Source organism: Schistocerca americana, chromosome 5 (genome assembly GCF_021461395.2).
Source record: "Schistocerca americana isolate TAMUIC-IGC-003095 chromosome 5, iqSchAmer2.1, whole genome shotgun sequence".
Classification (NCBI taxonomy): Eukaryota; Metazoa; Arthropoda; class Insecta; order Orthoptera; family Acrididae; genus Schistocerca; species Schistocerca americana.
In genome coordinates this window covers 467,766,727-467,792,998 of record NC_060123.1, presented here as the reverse complement: position 1 = coordinate 467,792,998, position 26,272 = coordinate 467,766,727, and the positions used below count along the sequence as shown (strand labels likewise).

At 39.5% G+C, this 26,272-nt stretch overlaps 1 protein-coding gene across 1 annotated transcript; it reads left to right on the top strand.

Annotated features, from left to right (window-relative positions):
- Positions 1-25,774, top strand: LOC124616448 (ejaculatory bulb-specific protein 3-like). The gene is made up of 3 exons (XM_047144757.1): positions 1-241; positions 24,178-24,300; positions 25,578-25,774. Exons 1-3 carry the CDS (start codon positions 1-3, stop codon positions 25,772-25,774), a joined length of 561 nt encoding a protein of 186 aa, XP_047000713.1.
- The last annotated feature ends 498 nt before the right edge of the window (positions 25,775-26,272 follow it).

The following is a 26,272-nucleotide window of genomic DNA, read 5'->3' as shown; positions in this document are numbered from 1 at the left end:
ATGGCACTACCTAGAGCAATAAATCCTACAAATATTATATCTGGATTTCAAGCAACAGGAATCGCGCCATACAACAGAGAAGTGGTTACTGATCAGGACTTCTTGTCCAGTGCAGTCACGGATAGAGAGATGACTTCACAAGACAGCACTGTCAAGACTTCTCAGGCTGGGACAAGCAACGCTGATGGTCTACAGTCCAAAGTGAACCGAATTGGGACTACAACTGCAGTTCCATCTACAAGTTAGTATGTTTCTCTAGGTGTATTCACTGTAAGCTCTGAAAACATCCGCCCCTACCCTAAAGCTGGAGAGCGAAAAAATATCAAAAAAGGAAGAAACCTTTAAAATCCGCTATCCTTACTAGCACACCAGTAAAGGAGAGACTGGAAGAGGAAGCCAAAGAAAATGAAGCTAAAATGGCAGCCAAGTCATAAAACGCCAAAAAAAGGCTTTTTAAAATGATAGACTAAGGAGAAGAACAAGGTGAAGAAAAAGAAATGCGTCCCAAAGAATAAAATAAAGGTTGCATCAGAGTCTGAAGAAGAGAACGATGCCTGTGTCTCATATGTTTGGAGCCATTCTCCGAATCCAAGACAGGTCAGGACTGGATATAGTGCATTTCTTGCAAAGGATGGGCCCATATAGAGTGTGGTAAAGACTGTAAGATGTACACTTGTATTCACTGTACATCTGACTTCGTAATCAGTGATTCTGAGTAGGTTATGGACACAATCTCATCATCTGTGTGCTTAAAATAAGTTAATAATATGTCTTACGTTACCTTTGTACTATATTTTGCTTAATAAAGGTTTTCGATTATCTATTGAGTGATTATTTGCTACCTTAATGTCAGTTAGCTTATTATTTATACATTTGTATCAACTTTCCTCTCGCTAGTATTAACTTTCCCCTATGTGGGGAACATTGATTCACTTTGCAGCATTAAACAAATATTTTAATTTTGGGAGATATATGTGGTTAATCAAAGCGTCAGTACCATAGAAAAGTGCACAACTAATTGAAGTATAATATCATAATTTTCCCAATTGAAACAAAATTAAAACAAAAAATCTAAAAAATAAAATCTGAAATTTGTCTGAACCATTCCCACTCTCCCCTACTTAATCTAACTTAAACTAACTTAGGCTATGGACAACACGCACATCCAGCAGGCAGCCTGGGTGGCTGACTAAAGGGATAAGAATATCTTGTAGAACAAAGTGGCAATTATCCATGCCCAAGGAAGGACTCGAGCCTCCGACAGGGCGTTGTGATTCTGATTAGTGGAGCTAAACTTCTTACTGTTGTTATTTATAGATCCCCAGACTCCGATTTCACAACATTTTTGCTAAAGCTAGAGGAGGTTCTTGGTTCACTTTATAGGAAATACAAAAAGTTAGTTATATGTGGTGACTTCAATATTAATTGTATAAGTGATTGTGCAAGGAAAAGGATGCTGGTAGACCTCCTTAATTCATATAATCTTATGCAAACCGTATTCTTTCCAACGAGAGTGCAAGGGAACAGTAGAACAACCATAGACAATATTTTTGTTCATTCGTCATTATTAGAAGGGCATTCTGTTAGCAAAAAGGTGAATGGCCTTTCAGATCATGATGCACAAATTTTAAGTCTAAAAGATTTTTGTGCTTCAACACATGTTAAATATAGTTACCAACTTTTTAGGAAAGCTGATCCAGTTGCTGTACAGACTTTTGTAAACCTTATCAAGGAACAAGATTGGCAAGATGTTTATAGTGCTGATACAGTAGACGATAAATATAATGCTTTCCTCAAGACTTTTCTCGTGCTCTTTGAAAGTTGCTTTCCGTTAGAACGTTTAAAACAGGGTACTAGCACAAACAGGCAGCCTGGGTGGCTGACTAAAGGGATAAGAATATCTTGTAGAACAAAGTGGCAATTATATCAAAACGTTAGAAACAGTCAAAATCTAAATGCAGCGGCCCATTACAAACAGTATTGTAAGGTGCTTAAAAAAGTTATTAGGAAGGCAAAAAGTATGTGGTATGCAGATAGAATAGCTAAGTCTCAGGATAAAATTAAAACCATATGGTCAGTCGTAAAGGAAGTGGCTGGTCTGCAGAGACAGGTCGAGGATATAGAATCAGTGCGTAGTGGGGATGTCCGTGTTGCTGATAAGTCGCATATATGTACAGTACTTAATAATCACTTTCTGAATATAGCAGGTGAACTAAATGGAAACCTAGTCCCAACAGGGAATCATATAGCGCTCTTAGAAAAAAGTGTTCCGAGACTGTTACCTGAAATGCTCCTCCATGATACTGACAAGAGGGAGATTGAGTTAATAATTAAATCACTAAAGACCAAGAACTCTCATGGATATGACGGGGTATCTAGCAGAATACTGAAGTATTGTTCCACGTATATTAGCTCAGTACTTAGCCATATCTGTAACTTTTCCTTTAGCAGTGGTCGGTTTCCTGACCGATTAAAGTACTCGGTAGTGAAGCCACTTTATAAAAAGGGAGACAGGGATAATGTTGACAATTATAGACCTATTTCTATGCCATCGGTGTTTGCTAAAGTTATCGAGAGGCTTGTATATACAAGGTTACTGCAGCATTTAAATTCACATAATTTGCTGTCAAATGTACAGTTTGGTTTTAGAAATGGCTTAACAACTGAAAATGCTATATTCTCTTTTCTCTGTGAGGTTTTGGATGGATTAAATAAAAGGTTGAGAACGTTAGGTGTTTTCTTTGATTTAGCGAAGGCTTTTGACTGTGTTGACCACAAAATATTACTGCAGAAGTTGGAACATTATGGAGTAAGGGGAGTAGCTTACAATTGGTTCGCCTCCTACTTTAAGAACAGAAAGCAGAAGGTAATCCTCCGCAATATTGAGAGTGGTAATGATGTTCAGTCCCAATGGGGCACTGTTAAATGGGGCGTTCCCCAAGGGTCGGTGCTGGGGCCACTGCTGTTCCTTATTTATGTAAATGATATGCCTTCTAGTATTACAGGTGATTCAAAAATATTTCTGTTTGCTGATGACACCACCTTGGTAGTGAAGGATCTTGTGTGTAATATTGAAACATTATCAAATAATGTAGTTCATGAAGTAAGTTCGTGGCTTGTGGAAAATAATTTGATGCTAAATCACAGTAAGACTCAGTTTTTACAGTTTCTAACCCACAATTCAACAAGAACTGACATTTTAATCAGACAGAATGGGCATGTTATAAGCGAGACGGAACAGTTCAAGTTCCTAGGCATACGGATAGATAGTAAGCTGTTGTGGAAAGCCCATGTTCAGGATCTTGTTCAGAAACTAAATGCCGCTTTATTTACCATTAGAACAGTATCTGAAATAAGTGACATTTCAACACGAAAAGTAGTATACTTCGCATATTTTCATACGCTTATGTCATATGGTATTATTTTTTGGGGTAATTCTTCTGATTCAAAAAGGGTATTTTTGGCTCAAAAACGGGCTGTTCGAGCTATGTATGGTGTAAGTTCGAAAACCTCTTGTCGACCCCTATTCAATAGTCTGGGAATTTTGACATTGCCCTCACAGTATGTATTTTCTTTAATGTCGTTTGTTGTTAGCAATATTAGCTTATTCCCAAGAGTTAGCAGCTTTCACTCAGTTAATACTAGGCAGAAATCAAATCTGCATGTGGAATGCACTTCCTTGACTCTTGTGCAGAAAGGAGTGCAGTATTCTGCTGCATCCATTTTCAATAAGCTACCACAAGAACTCAAAAATCTTAGCAGTAGCCCAAACACTTTTAAGTCTAAACTGAAGAGTTTCCTCATGGCTCACTCCTTCTATTCTGTCGAGGAGCTCCTGGAAGAGATAAAAAATTAAGCAAATTCCAGTGTTACATTCTTGATTTTCTTTATTTAAACTAACGACTTGTTTCATTTTATGTGTTTCTACAATCGTGTTATAATTTCATGTATTGACTCGTTCCATGACCATGGAGACTTCTCCTAAATGTGGTCCCACGGAACAATAAATAAATAAATAAAATAAAAAAATAAATAAATAAATTAATGTTTGAAAACGCCCGAAGCGACATAGATGCCACTGAGATAAGTCATTTGATATAAAACAGATAAGGTCGCAAAAGTCGGAGTATATGACAAAATTGACCGATAAATGTTGAATATATGACGTTACGAGATGTCGTGCCTCGCCATATCTGCAGCGGTTGGGCTTTGGCCAGAAGGAGGAATGACCGATGCAGAGCAGGTTTTCGAACAAACAGGGCAAAAGTGAAACACCATTTGTAACTATGATCTCTTGTAAATTCACAAGTTTATGTTATTGTCCTCCTTGTAATCAGGTAAAATTTGATTTTATTTTATTTCTGTTTTCTTTTGACACTTCTTTCTTTGTTTATAGACATTATTTAGTAAAGAAGACGTACTGTTAACGACGTAATTGCGAACCAAGTACTCGTGTACTTGTGACGCAATGAGTAGGGATCTTGTTGTTTTGTACTTTTCAATAAACCAGTGGAGAGTTCGAGACCTGGAGAAAGTAATAAATCTTACCTCAACGTGAATACTTAGCTTTCCGAGGCAATGAATAAAATACAACCTGCTGACATAAACTCAAACCCAGAGCTCTCCACACTTACGTCGCGTACTTGGGACCAGATCCACGCCAGTGTGACCATTTGGTTCAACCACTACACGTGAGGGGAGGTGACATGTGTTGACGTGTGGTGATGTCACATGTCCTATATTTGAAATCCACCTTTGAGGTATTTCAGGACATTTGCGGCTCCATGTGTCTTATATTAAAGAAGTAATAGTTCAATCTTACAAGTGAAATAATGCTTCTATTATGGGCTTAATGATGATCGTGAGAAGAACGCCGATTTCAGAGGTACTATAATATCGTAAGTAAATTCTAACGGAAACTTGTGGGCTTTTCAGCCACATGGTGTGTAGTCACGTATTCTTCTTGCTGTACAGATTAAACGACTTCTAGTGGGAGGACACTTGGATGCAAGTAGTCGGGAGTAGCACAAATTAGCAGTCAGATTCTAAAAAGCCTTAAAACTGTTGCAAAGATTGACAACACCTTGCGTCGAAATGTAGTGGGATGATCACGTAGACTCGGTTGTAGCTAAAACAAGTTGGTTCAAATGGCTCTGAGCACTAAGGGACTTAAAATTTGAGGTCGTCAGTCCCCTAGAACTTAGAGCTACTTAAACCTAACTAACCTAAGGACATCACACACAATCATGCCTGAGGCAGGATTCGAACCTGCGAATCTAAGGCTTGCGCGGTTCCAGACTTAAGCGCCTAGAATCGCTCCGCCACACCGGCCGGCCTAAAGCAAGTGGCAGATTTCGGTTAACTGGTAGGACACTATGAAACTACAAACAAAAGTTCTCACAAAAGACTCCAGCAATTTATTCTAGAATATTGCTCGAGTGTATGCATAAAAAATAATACTAACGTAGGCTATTGAAGAAATAGTCCCAGTGTTTTTCTCAGTCTGTTTTCAAGCACACAAAATGTAAATAAATAAAGTCAAATCAGTTTTGAGTAACACTGCAGAGACAGAGTAGTAACCTGCTCTGATACCGTTCCACAACATAATCAAACCCATAAAAATTATAAAATTTTATGTATGTACATAGGTAAGTACGTATATTCCAAAAATAATCCTAAGTCGGTCTTGGTGCAAGTATCATTTACGATCTAGAAAGAATTACATAATGGAAGAACCAGCCACCTATCAGTGGGTTGGGCCAGGGAGTGAAAATGCAGTGTGGCCCACGCCGAGAAGCTCCTTTTACTGTAGTCAGCCAGTACCTCAGAATCAGAGCACATAATGATTTGTAACAGTGTGTATACATAAATTCAATTGACTCCCTGCCGAGCCCTACAAAATTATAAATGGGAAAAAGTACATATATTATTACATTTTTGCAAATCACTTAAAGAAACAGCCGCATGAAGCATGCCATTTTAATTTTTTTTTTTACTACTAACTATATTCATGACATATTTTGCAGACAGCATTTACATACACTACCGAATGTACCAGAAAACCTTATCATTTTACAATACTTAATGACTAGGTAAGACGTCATAAACACTGAGATGAACGAAAGATTGCTACATCATGCAAGACTTTAAAATATATTCCTTCGTTGTTACTAACTGTATTCGCAATACATTTCGCAGACAGTATCCAACTCTGCCGCTGACTGTACCTTCGATAATATATTACTGTACATTGTATCATTTCAGGAGATACGACTTCATACACTTAGATGCGAGAAAAATACGGCTACGTCATGCATGAAGTTTTAATTCGGTACTTCTTTGTCACAAACATTAGTGGCAACGCATTTTGCGTTGAATAACTACATATGCCGCTCAGTGTAGCTAGAGAAATGTGTCATTGTACGACATACAGTTCATAACACCAACATGCTTGATAAACTGCTGTATCATGCATGACGTTTAAATTTAATACTTCTATACTATGAGAGTACTCAGAACAGAATTCACAGACGGTAGCCACATACGACACTGCATGTACGCCTCCCATGGGTACAAGATTCCTCGCTTGATGAACTGAACTGTTTCACTTTAACATTACGTAAAGCTGTTACAAATACGCAGTACCAATTGTTTCTTTATCTCATTATTGAATGGTTTAATAAAACACCTACAAAACTATATATCATTTAACTTTCACCATTTTAAAGAAATGTATAAGCGTGCAGAGAAAACTCCTTTTCATTCTAAACTTTAGTTACGTGGTAATGTTGAAAATGACTGGGGTACGGTTCAGAGAGTGCGTGTCGGTTACTAGCTAATGTCTGATCTCACTCGCAGGTAACGAAGTCAGAAACGTTGTGAACTACCGACATACACAATAACCTCTCAATTAAAAAAACGGGGAAGAGGTAAAATTAAGAAAAAACCATCCGAAATGCGCACCATCAAAACAATAATTGTACCATGTACAGGGTGTTCCCTAAATATAAGTCAAAAAATTCTTGTTGTAGTACATGTCAGGGAGTAAATAATGCTTAACGAAGTACCACATCTCGGCGGCGAACCGCTTATGTGCTTTGGGGAAAATCTGTGAAATAATGTTTTCAACCTTTCTGCACCTATTGCGTGGGAGAGTCACCATAAGGGCAGTAGCCGTACTTGCTACCAAGAAAATAAGTTCATAATGTTCAGTGTTTTCGTATATACGAAACTCTCAGCGTGGAATAGTCGTCCTGCACACTTGATGTTTCTTTTGACACTGATAAACTGCATCTCGCCCCTTTGCAGTAATAGCCATTAGCACTGAACACCGTTTTCACACTAGCCAGTTCGTTACAAGCAGTTTTATATTAGTTACAATTAAGAAGGTAACTACTGCTTGTTACTCTGCTGACGCTGGAGAGAAGTAAACTCTACGCTATATTTTTCTTTATTTCCCCCTTTCTCCGTGAAATGTATATTTGTCGTAGCGGTTTCTGTTCAACCCTTTTATGTTGACAATAAGGGTGCCTGTCCGGGACCACAGTAAGGTAAACGAGTGGTGCATAATTACTCTGTGGTCTCAGCATCTACTCAATTTCTTTTCTCACGTGCCTTCGTCACAATAAAAGTGCATGAAGAGCAGGTAGCAAAGAGAAAGTTCAAAGATTATGTAAACTCGGCAGTAAGGGAGGAACAATATGTCTGTTGAATGAGACTGACTGAAAACCAAATTACGTTCAACAATAAGCAAACTTATCTCGAAAGCAATTTTGTATAGTACTAGAAAGACTACCGACATAGTGAATATCAAAATTAGGATAGACACGGTACTGGATAACACAAAAGTATTCTGAAACATGAAAAAGCAAGATTACGCGATACGGCTGACGTACGGAAGGGGAAAATAGAAAACGACTAACACAGGCAAACAAAAGGTTTTCAAGTCGAGTTACAACGGTATGAAATACCAGTAGCCTCCCATGAGATGGGCAGATAGAGTGAAAGTTGAAATATTTACCTGAAACATAGGCTACATAAAAAACTCCCTTCTATATTAACATCTGGAAGCTGGAGGGTAACGAGACACTCAGGAATAGTGAACTTGTCGGAATACAGAGCAGTCGTGAGCTGGAGCTCAACTGGAAGGAAAAGACAAAGAAATGCAAAAGAGACTATCGAGGTTACTTCGTGTAATACATGTGTGGAGCGAAAGTTTATCACGAAACAGAATAGATGGAAGGTGATACGACTGTAGTTGGTTAAAATATGGGCTAAATAAAAGTTTGTTGATAGTGAAATATCGAAAAACGGGATTTGTATCAGACATTTCTGACATAAACTAAGGATAGAAAGATGGACCGTATGCGTCGTAATATCATCTGTCCTTTTTATTTCGTTGAATATCTGGATTTCAACTGGCAGTGCTGCTGTCGCCGGTGCGTTATAAGTAGTCACGTAGATAGAATGTAATTATAACGACACATTTGAATCTAACTAAGGCATGTACAAGTATTAGTCCAGCTAACGCTTGTACGTTCCTGAGTTAATCTGGAACTTATGTCGTTGTAGTGCCTTCATTACACAAATGTGGGTCAAAAACTAAAGCTGTAAAGGAGAAATAATTGTTCCGTTTTTCGGGTGAAGTACATGATTCTATTATTGTGTAAGTTTATGATCGTGAGGAGAACACGGATATCAGAAGTACTATCATCTCGTAAGCATATTCTAAAGGAAACTTATGGTTTCTCTAGCCACAAGGTGTGTACTCACGTACTGTAATTGCTGTACAGATTCAATGACTTCTAGTGGGAGTAGCCTAGGATACAATGCATGTTAGATTCTTCACAGAATTTATGACAAAGGTAGCCCGTTGGTTAACCATGACAAACCGTAAATTCCATAGAACGAAAAAGCATGCCGTGTAGTTGGAAGGCCCACAAACGTCCAGTCAATTACTGATAAGACTTAAAAGTGGTGCAAAGACTGAAATTTCAATAAGAACTGTCATACTGTTACTAAACACAACGTCGAACGGTGCATCACGAGTCACAACGGAATGCAGGTATCCCAATAATGGGGTGTAAAATCTAGGGGGAAATTTTAATAGAATGACCACGTAGACTCTGTTGCAGGTAAAGCAGGTGGCAGACTTAGGTTCACAGGTAGGACACCACGAAATTGCAAACGAAAGGGCTCACGAAAGGCCGCTGCGATTTATTATGGAATATTTCTCAAATGTAAGGGAACCATTCAATATAATGCTAATGTGGGTTATTGAACAAATAGTCGCAGTGTTTTCCTCAGACTGTTTTCAAGCACACAACGTGCAAATAAATAAAGTAAAAGAGTGGTAACATGCTCTGAAACCATTCCAGAACATAGTCACAACCATAGAAATTATAGGAATGTACGTGTATACAAATGTAAGTATGTATATTCCAAATGTAATCGTAAACCAGTCCTGGTACACGTGTCATTTGCAATCTGGAAAGAATTACTTAGGTGCAAGAAGCAGCTACGTATCAGTGTGGTGGGCCAGGGTGTGAAAGTGCAGTGTAGCCCACGACGAGGGGCTACTCTCACTTCAGTCAACCAGTATCTGTGAGTGAGAGCACTTAGAGCTTTGCAACGATATGTATACATAAAATCAAAGCTGTACGAAACTATGGCTCGTTGGCGAGCCACACAAAGTTATAAAAGACAAAAAGTTCATTGCAGACTACATTTTCGCTGTTCACGGAATGAAATATCCACATCAACCATCACTTTTATTTTATTACTTCTTCGCTACTACCTATATTCGTGACATATTTTGCAGATAGTACTCACACTCACTAGTGAATGTACCAGAAAAACATATCACTGTGTGTCGCTTCATTCACTAGATAAGACGTCATAAATACAGAGATACGTGAAAAACTTATACATCATACAAGGCTTTTAAATTTATTACTTCGTTGCTACTAACTCCATTCGCAACACAGCACAATCCACATCCACCGCTGACTGTACCTACCGCAATATATTATTGCGTAACTAACAGTTCAGTAGATATGACTTCATATACTTGTTGTTGTTGTTGTGGTCTTCAGCCCTGAGACTGGTTTGATGCAGCTCACCATGCTACTCTATCCTGTGCAAGCTTCTTCATCTCCCAGTACCTACTGCAACCTACATCCTTCTGAATCTGCTTAGTGTATTCATCTCTTGGTCTCCCTCTACGATTTTTACCCTCCACAGTGCCCTCCAATGCTAAATTTGTGATCCCTTGATGCCTCAAAACATGTCCTACCAACCGATCCCTTCTTCTAGTCAAGTTGTGCCACAAACTTCTCTTCTCCCCAATCCTGTTCAATACCTCCTCATTAGTTACGTGATCTACCCACCTTATCTTCAGCATTCTTCTGTAGCACCACATTTCGAAAGCTTCTATTCTCTTCTTGTCCAAACTAGTTATCGTCCATGTTTCACTTCCATACGTGGCTACACTCCATACAAATACTTTCAGAAACGACTTCCTGACACTTAAATCTATACTCGATTTTAACAAATTTCTCTTCTTGAGAAACGCTTTCCTTGCCATTGCCAGTCTACATTTTATATCCTCTTTCATATACTTAGATGTGGGAATAATACTGCTGCAGCATGCAAGAAGGTTTAATTCAGTACTGCTTGGCGCTAACACTAGTGGCAACGTATTTCGAGGACAATATGAGCATATGCCGCTCAGTGTACCTAGAGAAATGTGTCATTGTACGACACATCGTTCAGGATATATGACGCCATAAACATCAACATGCGTGAGAGACTGCGCTTACATGCTTGACTTAAAATTTGTTGCTTCTATACTATGACAGCATTCAGAACAGAAATCGCAGACGGTAGCCATGTATGACACTGGATGTACATGCAAAATTACATACGTATGGCACTGGATGTACATGCAAAATTACATACGTATGGCACTGGATGTACATGGAAAATTACATCTTTGTACAACAAATAGTTCAGGAGATAACGCATCGTAAACTTTCAGCTGCATAAAAATTAATATCACGGGCGGAATTCGCTAGGCATATATACGAAATACGTGAATAAATACACGTGAAACAAATCAATTGTGTGTGAATTGTATTTCATGTGTGTGCATGTAGGAAATGCCCACTGAACGATACCAATTAAATTGGGTATAAATATTAATTACAATATGGGAAATACTACTGTAGGGGTAATACCAACAGAAAGAGAGAAGTTCAAGAGCGAAGGTAGGACGAGGAGAGGGACAAAAAGCGAGGACGAGGAATTGACAGGGACGGAAAACAGGAGAAAGAGTTAAGCAGAAACAGGGGAGTGGAAATGCAGAGTGCGAGGAGAGAGGAGGAGGTGACAGACAAAGAAAACAAGACATTATGGCCAGAGACAGTGAAAGAAGGAATGGGCAGAGAGTTTGGGGAGGCAGTGATGAACAGAGAGAGGGGAGGAAGAAGTGGACAGAGAAAGGGAACGGGAGGAGATGTACAGAGAAACAGATGAGGAGGAGACAGAAAGGAAAGGAGTGGAGATGAACAGGGAGAGGATGGTGGAGGTTGGAAAGGAGGGGGAATCAGGAGATGGGCAGACATAGGCTATGGAGGAAGAGGGACATGGAAGAGGTGGACAAAGAGGGATAGACCAGATGGATAGAGGGGTGAAGGGCAGATTGACAGACGGAGGGGGAGGAGGAGATGGAGAGAGAGATTGGCAGGAGGAGATGAACAGGGAGTGGTGGAATGAGGAAGAGGTGGACAAAGAGAGGAATTGGTGGAGATGTGCAGGGGCAGGAGGGGATGGACTAACGGATGAATGAAATAAACGCCAGTTTGTACAGATATATTATAATATTTTTAGTAGAGGACGGTAATCACTGTTTTTCTTCCTCTATGGATCCCTCTTTTTCAGAATCTAATTTAAAATGGTTGTTGCTATTAAATATCGCCTGACCAGCGTTCATTTTTCTCATTAATCCTTCATTTCACTCCATTAGCCAATACAAATGCATATAGTTTTACATCTATTATCGGTATTGATACATAAAATGTTCAGGAATATACGTACACAAACACAAAAATCGACGCACTGGGAAGGAATCAACAGTTGTGATGTATATTGTAATGATTACAACTTCAGAAAAAGTAGATAAGTCAGTAATGCGCTGGTACATCCCTGGGTGTTATACAATCAGCTATTCGACTTGGCACTCATTGATAGATTTGATGGACGAACTTGTTAGCAAGCACGATGACAAGCAGTAAAAATTCTCATCGTTTGCGGGTGGACGTTATCTTGCTGAAACGTATGATGGTGTGCCATGAAGGGCAACGTGATGGGGCTAACAATGTACTCGATGTACTGCTGTGCTGTAGGGGTGCAGCACATGACAGCCATAGGGGTCCTGCCTTGAAACGAAATGGCACCCCAGAAAACTACCTCTGTGTGTCAGGTTGTATGGTGGGTGACAGTCAGGCTGGTGTCCCACTTCTGTCTAGGGTGCCACCAGACATACCTTTGATGATTGTCGAGATTCAGTTTGAAACGGGATTCGTCCCTGTAAACAATTTTTGTCCAGCCACATTTTAGCCCGAATGTGCCCAACACATCAGCTTGTTGGTGCACAGAGGTCAACAATAGTCGGTGCAATAGGCACTATGAGCTAAACCCTCTTTTTATGACTCGTCTCTTAATAGTCCTTGTCGGAACTGCATTACCAGTAGCCTGTGGGTTTGATGATAATGATGCCTGCCGGATTGGCCGTGCAGTTCTAGGCGCTACAGTCTAGAGCCGAGCGACCTCTACGGTAGCAGGTTCGAATCTTTCCTCGGGCGTGGATGTGTGTGATGTCCTCAGGTTAGTTAGGTTTAATTAGTTCTAAGTTCTAGGCGACTGATGACGTCAGAAGTTAAGTCGCATAGTCCTCAGAGCCATTTGAACCATTTTTGATGATAATGATGAATCGGGGATTCTAAGTGCCCTTTTGACTACAGTTCAATCTTCACGATCTGTCGTCTCTGCAGGCTGACCGCTTTCTTTTTCACTCTTTGTTCAGCCATGTTTCACCCATACCTGCAACATCGATGAATAGGGCCAACACTTATAATCAAAGTAGCGATTTGCCTATTTCTACACATCTGCTTTCAAATGCTGAAAAGTGCGTATATTATCCAAGTACCTGCCTGCGATTCATATTTACTGTCTACTGTCCTACTGAGTACACGCAATGAAATTTAATAAGGCTTTATGCCTTGGTAGCGACATGTACCTCTTTCTTTTCCTTGTCAGCTGCGTGGTGAATCTGTACCGATACTTCACAGATTCATTGATTGGAAGACAAATTGTACATTGCAATTTCTGTCGATACCGTTTGAATATGAGTTTGTGAGCTATTTAAATAACTTCTCATGTATATACAGGGTAGCCCATTGATAGTGACCCGGCCTAATATCTCACGAAATAAGCATCAAACGGAAAAACTACAAAGAACGAAACTCGTCTACCTTCAAGGTGGAAACCAGACGGCGCTGTGGTTGGCCCGCTAGATGGCGCTGCCATAGTCAAACGGATATCAACTGCGTTTTTTTAAAAATAGGAACCTCCTTTTCTATTGCATATTCCTGTAGTACGTAAAGAAATATGAATGTTTTATTTGGACCACTTGTTTCGCTTTGTGATAGATGGCGCTGTAATAGTCGCAAGCTTAGAACTACTTAAACCTAACTAACCTAAGTACATCACAAACATCCATGCCCGAGGCAGGTTTCGAAACTGCGACCGTAGCGGTCTCGCGGCTCCAGACTGTAGCGCCTAGAACCGCTCGACTACTCCGGCCGGCGTTTGGTATGGTATAATTGGCAATAAAGTGATCGGTCCATATTTTATCGATGGTAATTTGAATGGCAACAAATATCGAAACCTATTTGAAAATGAACTGCCAGATATACTTGAAGACCTGAGCATCGAACTTCGACAAAACATGTGGTTTCAATAAGATGGTTGTCCAGCGCATTATTCATTAGTAGCGCGCCATGTACTAAATCGACTTTACCATGGTCGCTGGATCGGCAGGGCCGGTTCTGTGAATTGGCCCATGAGATCGCCTGACCTTAACTCGCCATATGTTTTCTTATGGGGTTATCTAAAAGATACCGTTTTTCAGGAAACGCCTACTACTCGCGAAAACATGATGCAAAAAAATAAGAGATGATTGCGCTGCAATTACTCCACACATGTTATCAACGTGTGTACAGGGATTTACAGCACGAGTCAATAAATGCATCTAAGTTGGAGGTCATCATTTTGAAAATTTTATTTCATAATACGGTGAGATGCAAGGGATTTACGGACAACAAGCAGGCCGAAAGTGAGAGGCGAGGGACTCAGTAGAAACAAGCACCCAGAAATTCATTTACTTGCAAGTATTTGCAAATAATTAACAATAAAACGAAACCAATCGGTCCTTTTCAGAACCACCAAATCTTAAAGGGGACTACGTGCATCTTTAGTTAGCGAGTGGGTTAGTCTTTTCCTCAGTCAGTCTTTTATTTTGTTTACTCTGTTAGTTAATGAGTTTACTCGATAGTAAGTAGGATGTTTAGTTAGTTCATTAGCTAGTCAGATGATTTGTTTGATAATTAAAAGTTGTGTGGCCTCATGACAACGAAACAAGCAAAACTTATCTGAATCTGAGGAAAAAATTTATATTTGGGTCAACATTTGTAAAACTCTAATTTCTTTCTCTCAGACCCCACCCTATGGGGAGAGAAGGAGAGTTTTAGTTTAAGAGAATCAAAATTTACCAAGAAAATAAATATTCTTTATTTATCCGTAAACATTTTCCACCCAAAAATGAGAAAATGGATTTTCTTGCATTACAGTGCCAACTACCAAGAATCAAAAGAAATGTTTAAGACAAAATGTACGTAGTTTTTTATGTCGAATCTGATTCTGCAACAGATATGGAGGTTCCCATTTGAAATTTTAAAGTTGCCTCCGACCCCACCCCAAGGGGGCTGGGGTGGCGGACTAATTTTAGCACCAGCAGATGTCCCCCTCCAAAATAGTAACTTCGATCATACACATTCTATCGTATGAAGCTTATTTTTCAAGTTATTCTGGTTTATCAACTTAAAACTTACATCCTGTATATCGCAACAGAAAGAAGAAGTTGTGCGACAGAAACGAAACTTGGTAGCCGCGTTTCCACATCTGAAAGATGATACCTATTTAAGTTACACGCCAGTCCCATGATAGTGGCGTAGTGGCGCCACTAAAGGGCTGCAAAACAGGTTTGTTTTCAACACACGCTGTAGCGATCGTTGACGTTACTTATCTTAGAGACTGGGCGTGGTGAGTTGATGTTCGTAAAGAATACCTTTAAGGCAAGAAAGACACAATAATCGGTATGTCACTGGGTTTGACCGTAGTCGTCTTACAGGGCTACAAGAATACGAATGTTTCTTCCGTGATATTTCAGAAAGACTTGACATGAATGCAGCGAATGCAGCCACAGTACATAAATGCTGGCAGCGGTAGTCACAAGAAAGTACGATCGGAAGAAGATCGGGCTATGGATTGCTACGCGGCTCTGTGGAGAGACAAGGCAATCGTTTTCTGTGTATGGCTCTGGCGCAACATACTGCACCTGCAGCAGCAATCTATGCAGAATTTGGCAACATTTTGCTCTGTGACAGATGCCCTGTAGCGTGCATTCCACTAACTCCAAATCAGTGATACTTGGAACGTCAGTGGTGTCAAGTGAGAGGTCATAGGAGGGCAGGTTCGAGGGCTGTAATATTTTCTGATTACTGCTGGTTCTGCCTGGTACCAGCATATCACATTTGCGTCGATTTATCTCGCGCTGACTTGTACCTGTTTTCATGCAAAGTTAATCACTTAACTAGACAAACGTATTTCAAAAATTTCATCACTCTGCGTTAATTCTTTCCTAGTGTTGCGATTTTACCTCTGCCAGTTCATGTACAATTCCTATTTTGCCATTACATAATAATATTTTATTGCTATAAAATAAAAACAACGTAATTTCAATCACTAACCTCAGATATATTTGCGTAATCAGTCAAAACATGTACAAATTAAAGTAAAAAGTTGAAAAATATGACATATTATGCAGGGTGGTCCATTGATCGTGATGGGGCCAAATATATCACGAAATAAGCGTCAAACGAAAAAACTACAAAGAACGAAACTTGTCTAGATTGAAGGGGGAAACCAGATGGCGCTCTAATTGCCTCGCTAGATGGCGCTACCAGAGGTAGAACCCCCATTTTTTATTTCATATTCGTGTAATTTATAAGAAATATGAATGTTTTAGTTGAACCACCTTTTTTCGCTTTGTGATAGATGGCGCTGTAATAGTCACAAACATACTGCTCACAATTGTAGATGAACAGTTGGTAATAGGTAGGTTTATTAAATTAAAATACAGAACGTAGGTACGTTTGAAAATTTTATTTCGGTTGTTCCTATGTAAACACATGTACCTTTGTGAACTTATCATTTCTGAGAACACATGCTGTTACAGCGTTATTACCTTTAAAAACCAGATTAAAGCCATAAATGCTCAAAATGATGTCCGTCAACCTCAATGCATTTGGCAATACGTGTAATGACACTCCTCTCAACAGCGAGCAGTTCGCCTTCCGTAATGTTCGCACATGCATTGACAATACGATGACGTATGTTACCAGGCGTTGTCGGTGGATCACGATAGCAAATATCCTTCAACTTTCCCCACAGAAAGAAATCCGGGGACGTCAGATCCGGTGAACGTGGTGGCCATGGTATGGTGCTTCGACGACCAATCCACCTGTCATGAGATATCCTATTCAACACCACTTCAACCGCACGCGAGCTATGTGCCGGATATCCATCATGTTGGAAGTACATTGCCATTCTGTTATTCAGTGAAACATCTTGTAGTAACATCGGTAGAACATTATGCAAAAAATCAGCATACATTGCACCATTTAGATTGCCATCCATAAATTGGGGGCCAATTATCCTTCCTCCCATGATGCCGCACCATACATTATCCCGCCAAGGTCGCTGATGTTCCACTTGTCGCAGCCATCGTGGATTTTCCGTTGCCCAATAGTGCATATTACGCCGGTTTACGTTACCTCTGTTGGTGAATGACGCTTCGTCGCTAAATAGAACTCGTGCAAAAAATCTGTCATCGTCTCGTAATTTCTCTTGCGCCCAGTAGCAGAACTGTACACGACGTCCTGGTGCATAGAAATATGATACGGGTGCAATCGATGTTGATGTAGCATTATCAACACCGACGTTTTTGAGATTCCCGATTCTGGCGGAATTTGTCTGCTACTGATGTGCGGATTAGCCCCGACAGCAACTAAAACACCTATTTGGGCATCATCATTTGTTGCAGATCGTGGTTGAAGTTTCACATTTGGCTGAACACTTCCTGTTTCCTTAATTAACGTAACTATCCCGCGAACGGTCCGGACATTTGGATGATGTCGTCCAGGAAAGTTGTGGACAAATCAATGAGGATTTGCAGAAAATAAATGCGTGGTGTAATGACTGGCAGTTATCTCTCAAAAATACTTAGTGTAACCTACTGCGTATAACAAGGCGAAAATCCCCATTAATGTACGAGTACAAAATAAATGATCAGTCTTTAGAAGCGGTAACATCAGTCAAGTATCTGGGTGTGACTATTCGAAATGATATCAAAGGGATTGATCAGATTACACAAGTAATGGGTAAGACGAACTCGAGACTGCGGTTTATTGGTAGAATCCTGAAGCGATGCAGTCCTTCAACAAAGGAAATAGCTTACAAAACATTAGTTCGTCCAGTCTTAGAGTATTGTTCGTCTGTATGCGACCCTTACCAGTTGGGTCTGATTCAAGAGTTTGAGAAGGTCCAAAGAAGAGTGGCAAGATTCGTGACTGGTACATTTAGCCATAGCGAGAGCGTTACAAATCTCATTGAAAGTTTGAAGTAGGACACACCTGCAGATAGACGACGCGCTAAACAGAAGGGGCTGTTCACTAAATCCCGAAATCCAATCTTCGCCGAGGATGTAGAGCATATATTGTTACCACCAACTTTCAAATCGCGTAATGATCATCATTCAAAGGTAAGGGAAATAAGAGCTCTTAATGAGGCGTTCAGACAGCCGTTTTTCCCTCACGCGATCCGCGAGTGGAACAGGGGGGGAGGGGGGGCGGGTGGGGGGAATATGACTTTCGCGCGAATTGTGCCCTCCGCCACACACCGCTTGGTGGCTAGCGGAATATATATGTAGATGTAAATGTAGATATCGAGTAGCACGCATAGCACACGCCCGTTGGGCATTTTGATCACAATAGCCATACATCAACACGATATCGACCATTTCCGTAATTGGTAAACGGTCCATTTTAACACGGGTAATGTATCACGAAACAACACGAAACAAATACCGTCCGCACTGGCAGAATGTTACGTGATACCACGTACTTATACGTTTGCCACTATTACAGCGCCATCTATCACAAAGAGAAGAAAGTGGTCCATCTAAAACATTCATATTTCTTTACGTACTACACCAATATTTAATAAAAATTGGGGTTCCTATTCAAATAAACGCAGTTGATGTCCGTTTGACCAATGGCAGCGCCACCTAGCGGGCCAACCATAGCGCCATCTGGTTTCTCCCTTCAAGCTAGACGAGTTTCGTTCTTTGTAGTTTTTTCGTTTGATGCTTATTTCGTGCGATATTTGGTTTGGTCACTATCAACGGACCACCCTGTATAAATAGGGAGAGGAGACATGAAGAGGCAATAAAATAAATAAATAAATAAAAATGTGAAAAGATAAAAAAGTCAACAGAGTTTCTCAACGTCGCACATACCTGATTTCTACATTCCGTAGTGCGACGCACTTGCTCAGTTTGGTACATGCTGTTTACATCAACATATAGTACTAATTAAAGTAACAGTAAACTTACTACATCACTCTATATCAGAGGTGTAAAAAACAAAATTAATGATTTTCATATCTGTTTAGATGAGCTACAGTCTACAAGTCCTGTTGATATTATTTGTATTTCTGAACATCATTTAGGTAGTGAAATTGAATTGTTTAATATGGAAGGGTATACTTTAGCTTCAAAGTATTGTAGAAAAGAGATGGAGAACGATGAGTTGCCACTTACATTAGAAAGGGTCTCTATTATAAAAAGTTTGTCATTCTTTAATTCTGTTTTTATCAGAATTTTGAAGCATGTGCCACACAAGTAGAAACACATAAAAGAAAAATAAATATAGTCACAATATAGGGGGCTCCAACTGGTAATTTACAGCTATTCACTAAACAGTTTGATGCAGTATTAAACTTCTTTACTTCTAATTTAAATTTTCTGGAGGATAGTTGCTCATGATCAATACTAGCGTCTCTTACCAATTCTTATAATCTCATTCCCTTAGTACAGTTCCCAACCAGGGTTATTGGTACCAGCAGCACTACTGTTGATAACATTTTCATAGATACTACGACAATAGCAAATCATAGTATAAATACAATATTTAATGGCCTTTCACATCATGATGCAAAGTTGCTTACATTTAATATAGTGGGATCTGATTCAACTAATAACAGGAAGTGGGAAACTATAAGAATAACAAATGAAACAGGAATTGAAGGTATAAAAAAACTGTTTGAGGAATACAGACTGGAAAGATATATACAATTCACTTGGGACAAATGAAAAATAAAACTGTTTCTCTCACACAGTCATACGTCACACTGAAAACTGCTGCCCAAGAAAGTAATCAAAACCTTGTAAATGGAATAAAAGTAACTTGCAAAACAAAAACGAAGGCTGTACTTAATGTCAAGGGAAAACGATGACTACAGAGCTAAATCACATTACTAATTATATTGTAAAATTCTAAACAAAGTGATCAGACCTGAAAATGTATTTATTTTCAAGAAAAAATAAATGCCTCTAATAACAAGATAAAAACTATATGGAACATAGCAAGAAGTGGAACAGGAAAAACTATTCAGGCACATGAGGAAATTATGTTAAATGTAAATAATGAGATGATTAGTGATACCTCCAAAATTGCAGACAGTTTCAACAACTTTTGCCTTTCAGTAGCAGACAATTAAGGTTTGCACAGTTCCTCAGAAGACAGCTTAAAATATAAAAAAAAAATATTTCTGCAGACGTTTGACAAAATTCAACCATATCCTATCTCACCGAAACAGATTTCTAATATTATTAGCTCTCTTAAAAACAAATGTTCAAGTGGTTATGACGAAATTAGCACTACCTTAATTAAATGTTGCTCCTCATAACTTTCTGATATACTGAGTAACTTATGTAATGAATCCCTCCACTGTGGTACATTGTCAGATAGGCTTAAATATGCTATTGTCAAACCACTACACAAAAAGGAGACAAATCATCAATGCAAAACTTCTGTCCCATTTCATTATTGGCAAAATTTTCAAAAGTGTTTGAATGGGTTATGTATAATAGACTTTATAAACACTTAGTACCGAAAAACATTCTCATTCACAGTGTGTTCGTATTTCGGAAAGAATTATCAACTGATCAAGCTATATTCACTTTTACAGATGATATACTAGAATCAATAAATCAAAAGTTATTACCACTTCGAATATTCTGTGATCTGGCTAAAGCTTTTGATTGTGTTAAGCATGATATCCTTATACAATATTTAAATATTATGGGATAACAGGAGTAGCAGGCTCGTGGTTCTTATCCTATCTGTTACATAGAAAACAGTGTGTGTCTGTATCAGGCTTACCACATAACAATAGTCATTCAAAACATGAAACAATCTGACAAGGAGTGCCCCAGGGCTCTATTTTAGATCCCTTGTTGTTCCTATTACGTATAATGACCTTCTGTATGCAGTGTCACAAAATGCAAATTTCGCTTATTTGCCGATGATAGAAGCATTGGTATAAAAAAGTACCTATGATCACACTGAGCAATCAGCTAATGAAATATTTGTAACTAAAATCGGTTGGTTCACAGCAAATGGATTGTCACTGAATTTTGACAAGACCCAGTGCACACAGTTTAGTACCTTACAAAGAATACCTAACCCTACAAGTATAATGTATTCAAACAGTGAATTTGAAGCTGTTGACACTGTCAAACGTTTAGGGCTAGAAATTGACCACAACCTAAATTGGAAAACTCACACTTTAGACTTAATTAAACGCATTAGTTCAGCTACATTTGCAGTATGCATGATAGCAAAATAGGTGATTTAAAAATGAAGAAGTTAGTTTATTCGGCGTACCTCGATTCACTAATGAGTTATGGAATCATCTTCCGGGGAAACTCCACACACATAGAGAACATCTTCAAAATTCAGAAACGAGTCATTAGAATTATATCTGCTGTCAGTCCTAGATCATTATGCAGAGACCTCTTTAACAACCTTGGTATTCTAACTACGTCTCAGTATATATACTCATAGATGTTCTTTGTCATTTGCAACTTGTCTCTTTTTGCACAAAACGGCGCAAAACATGATTATAATGCCCAAAGCGAAAACAAACTATAGGGTCTATAAAAGATTAATACTAGTACAAAAACGTGACAAATACGTAGGTACTCATATATTCAGTAACTTACCAGAGCATATCAAAGGTCATGTAAGGGATAAAGATCGGTTTCAGAGTGAATTAAAGAACTTACTGTTGGCCAAATCCTTCCACTCCATCGATGAACCTTCACAGGGATGGAAATAAATGGAAATGTCGTGTAGCTAGGGCCTCCCGTCGGGTAGACCGTTCGCCTGGTGCAGGTCTTTCGATTTGACGCCACTTCGGCGACCTGCGCGTCGATGGGGATGAAATGATGATGATTAGGACAACACAACACCCAGTCCCTGAGCGGAGAAAGTTTCCGACCCAGCCGGGAATCGAACCCGGGCCCTTAGGATTGACAGTCTGTCACGCTGACCACTCAGCTACCGGGGCGGACATTCCACAGGGATTATAGCTCATAGCTCCGTCTGCATTAGAATTGCACAATATACATGTATCTGAGTAAAAAAAAAAACGAAAACCTTTGACTCTTTCCACATCGCAGAGACTTCTCTCCAAGGGATCCATGGAAAACGATAAATGTAATGTAATGTAAAAATCTTTATTAATCGTACTGATTCCCTTAAATCTCCTTTCTATGTCCCCAAAAGAGACTGTTCACCCTACCAATACTGCGAGAATATTTCTCATACAGTGCGACTCTTGGACGGTAGTTCTAGATAGCCTCTACAGGTTATTGCATAACGTTCTCTAGCGCTCAGCAGACGGAGAGACACTGATACAGAGGCAAGTGGCATCTGTCACAATGGTCTGTCACAAGAGTCTGAGTCTTAGGGAGTTTCATTTAATCAAAATAAATGGTGAGAACATACTTTATAGTTTCTAAGAGAAGTACACAAAATAAGTTATTTTTGCAGAAAAATTCGTCTGACTGAAGTATGTTCTCATTTCATAGTTCATAAGATGATGAATCGTATGAGCTAGCGAAAAACATGGAAATGATGTGAAACACATCTAGAACCGTTTATGATAAGATATGGCAATACTTGTAAAATACTATTTGTAACTCGAAGGAGAATACTAACATATCTCGCTTTACGTACTTCCAAAAGGCTGGATGGCAGGAGGCATCAACTTACTGTGCTTCAATGAAGTTACAAAACTGTCAAAGTTGCACCTACGTTTGTTTTCTATTTATAAGGTGACCAGGTTCGAACTCTTTGTAGCTCGCTATCAAACCATCCACGCAAATCTTACTGTAAAAGCAAAGTCTGTGTACGCTGACCACAGTGCTTGCGTGAATGCCTGAGCGCTGTATACTGCTTGTATGAGGACCTCTAGTGTTGCATGCGTGGCTGTTAGCCTGGATACTGCTGCATAATGGACCAGGAAGGTCCATTTAAATAAAAACAAATTTCTGTGCAACTTTGACGGTTTTTTAGTTTCGTTGGATCTCGCTTTGTAGCAAGCGTTTCTTACAGAAATATTTACTATAAAATGAACGGTGTAAGACGCGTTTTTCACAGCACAAGTAACTGAAAATAAATGAAAGGGGTGCTTTATCAGTGATAACATTACGTAGCCGAAACGATGACGTATAAAAAAGAAATTCAAAAACCTGAAGATATACCTGAAAACTTTTAGAATAGTTTCAAATTTCAGACAAGTATCATTGCAGAAAAGCTGATAGTCGCTAACTTCTTTTCTCTTCCTTGTTATATATAGACCACATTAAGAAAAACAGGACGAACTGCGACATTGTTGATAACACAGCCCAGCAAGACGATAAATAAAAAGTTAGTTTTTCAGTTTTTCATGTAAATTTGCACTCACATTTTTATTTGTCTTATGAAACAATACTAAAAACGGAAATATGTTTTGCTGCATTAAGAAATAAAGCGATTTTTTGGTTACTCTTAATAAGACGTATTTCAGTTACGAAAGTTCCTCAGACTGACATTAGTCCCTGTCTGTACGTTGGCAGACTGAGTCGAATATAGGCATTGGTATGTACGTATTTGATTCAGGATCAATGGCCCGGGAAAGATCGTCCACTACCTTGTCTGGTGATTTTTTCCATATTGATCAACAGAAGTAAATCATATTAATACGTGTATTTTATCAGAATGTTATTCCAGAATTTTTAATTTTTTTGTTAACAGAGAATATTTTGTTTATCTTTTTGGTATGAATCGAAAAGGTCGAAATCTCAGTGCATTCCACGGACTAGAGATGATATCTGTATTGGTCATTACAAGCGTCGATTATTCTGCTAGCTCCCAATTACAGGATGCTGGTGAAATAATCCAGCGAGAACAGGCTATTCAAGGTCGTGGGATTTGAACAAAATCCACGCAGGTTTCTCACTGTCGCGGGTGTGAACGCTACTTCTTCCCAAAGGCGCCCCATCTCGTTGCCCCGGTACCTAGCTACCTGTATTCATACGCAAGAGTGGCGGTATAAATGGGGCTCACCCGACACCGCACCCCGCAGTCTCGGTGGAGCACAGCTGTAACCATGGCGAGAAACCTGATCTTCTACTGTGGCCTCATCGCCGCCGTTGCTGATTCGCCCAAGACAAGCTGGACAATTTGGACGTGGCCGAGATCCTCAACAACGACCGCCTCTTGAAATCCTACATCCAGTGCATGCTCGATGCAGACGACGGAAAGTGCACCACCAAGGGAAAGGAGATCAAAAGTAAGTGCGGCAGCTAGGCCTCCCTTTCTCTCGTGCCTTCCATTGTTCATCATCGTCAAAGCTCTGTTCCCGTTTGCCTGGTAGCTAAGGATCTTCGCCTGAATGATAGTCTCCCGGAATATGGCGCATCGTTCTCATATTCAGATTGGCCATACCGTGCCGGTCGTTAGTAAACACATTCTGTATAGTTGCCTAGGAGATGTTATACCATACCTTCAAGAGGCACCGTTTTTTATTCCTCCGCAGATTCCACTAATCACAGCACCAGATCGACATCAGCCTAATCAGATGATGCTTTGCAGACGTATTTACCATATTTCATGCATTTGTAGTAACTTACTGTTCTTTCACATTGGAAATTTCGTGTCGTGCTCTGCAATACTCTTGGATTTTGAACCGATAAATCAGAAAGCCGTCAAGTGCAGCTCCACCAGTTCTTCAGAAGAAGTAAAAAACGGATTTATCAGAAGGACCAGAAACTGAAAGTTGTTGAGAAAAATTCCACACATTCTCCTACCCAATATTTTATTCTAGACCAGAATGGTTGCACATAACTATAATAGCAACCGTAATATTAATATGCCTAGCTCTTGGACATGCTGGTTTGTGATCAAAAGTGTGGGCACGATGCTTTCTGCATCAAATGGATTGCAACAAATGGCTTGTTAGTGCAATTCATTTGTGTATCACTAACAAACTGTAGTAAGATATGTGCCCCAGTACATGTACGATGTAGCCTCCAACGAAAAAATTGTATAACATACACGTATTCACAATCATCACAAAGCAATGCGTTTCTATGAGTGGGATGTGAAATGATCTGGTCATCAAAATCTCTCACTTGAGTTTCATCAGGCAGGTAAGGCCGAAATCTAGCAATATACTAGATTTTACCCAAATACTCTGACAGCTCAAAGGAGCGTCATAGATCGCCACCGTCAAGCCCTTTCCTCTGTCATGGCAATAAACGTCCAACCCTGCAGAACATTTCAAGGCTCTTTCTATTCGCCTTTAGGTGATAGCAGTTTACACGGGAACATGTGCTCCTCTTTTCCTTTTCTTTCGGTGCACGGTCCTATTAGTCATCCTACATCTATTGTCAGTACTTGGTGCTAGCGAATATCTGCCAGTGAAATGGTTAATAATCCGTTGGTGCACTGTAAATATATTTCTACAAGAATATTAAACGTAAAATGCCTAAATCTTGCCGCCTTAAACACTGTTTGCATCGTTTGCTATGAAACTTCTTCACATGAATTTCTGTCACATTGCTACAGGCAGGCTGCCGAAAGTGTTCGCGACGGGATGCGGGGACTGCACGCCTAGCCACCTCGAGAGGGCTGTCAAGGTCCTGAAGCACATCACAGAAAAGTGCCCTGCAGAATGGACCAAGCTGAAGGCCAAGTTCCACCCGACGGGAGAATACATGAAGCAACACGCTGAGACATGGAAACAGCACGGCATCAATGTCTGAGCGCTATGGCAGTCCGAGTCACCTCTGAGCTGTCACCTTAGTCGTACACAATTCAACAGCAGTTTCCAGAAATTGTCCCTTACTTCATCCAATTTGTTAACTCAAAGGAATTTCTGACCTTACACTAGTTAACAATGTTATTATATATACGATATGAAATAAACGTTTGTTGTTAAATTTGTCCTTCGTTGTTTTATGGGTTGTTTGTTAATTTCCTGCTGCAAAATATGAATATCTCTCCAAGTCCCACTTTTCTATAACTGTGTTTAAACCATCACGTGTAACAGTGGTTCCAAACATAGTTTGGAAGTTTAAAATGAAATTTTCTGTGTAGCAAAAACGGAAGGGTTATATAGTGTTTCGTCTGTGAGACCGCATTAATTTTTAAATATCATTACTACTATCACTATTTCATAACATTGTAATACCGATTACGTAAGTTGCCATATATGACACTTCTCTTTCAGATACCAGCATCAGCATGTGACACAATACGGT

What these genes read in the sequence shown, in the direction of transcription:
- LOC124616448 (XM_047144757.1), top strand. Translation starts at nt 1, where the DNA reads ATGGCACTACCTAGAGCAATAAATCCTACAAATATTATATCTGGATTT. An exon ending in AACTGCAGTTCCATCTACAA is followed by an intron (nt 242 to 24,177) that starts GTTAGTATGTTT and finishes GATTCGCCCAAG; the next exon opens with ACAAGCTGGACAATTTGGAC. An exon ending in CAAGGGAAAGGAGATCAAAA is followed by an intron (nt 24,301 to 25,577) that starts GTAAGTGCGGCA and finishes ACATTGCTACAG; the next exon opens with GCAGGCTGCCGAAAGTGTTC.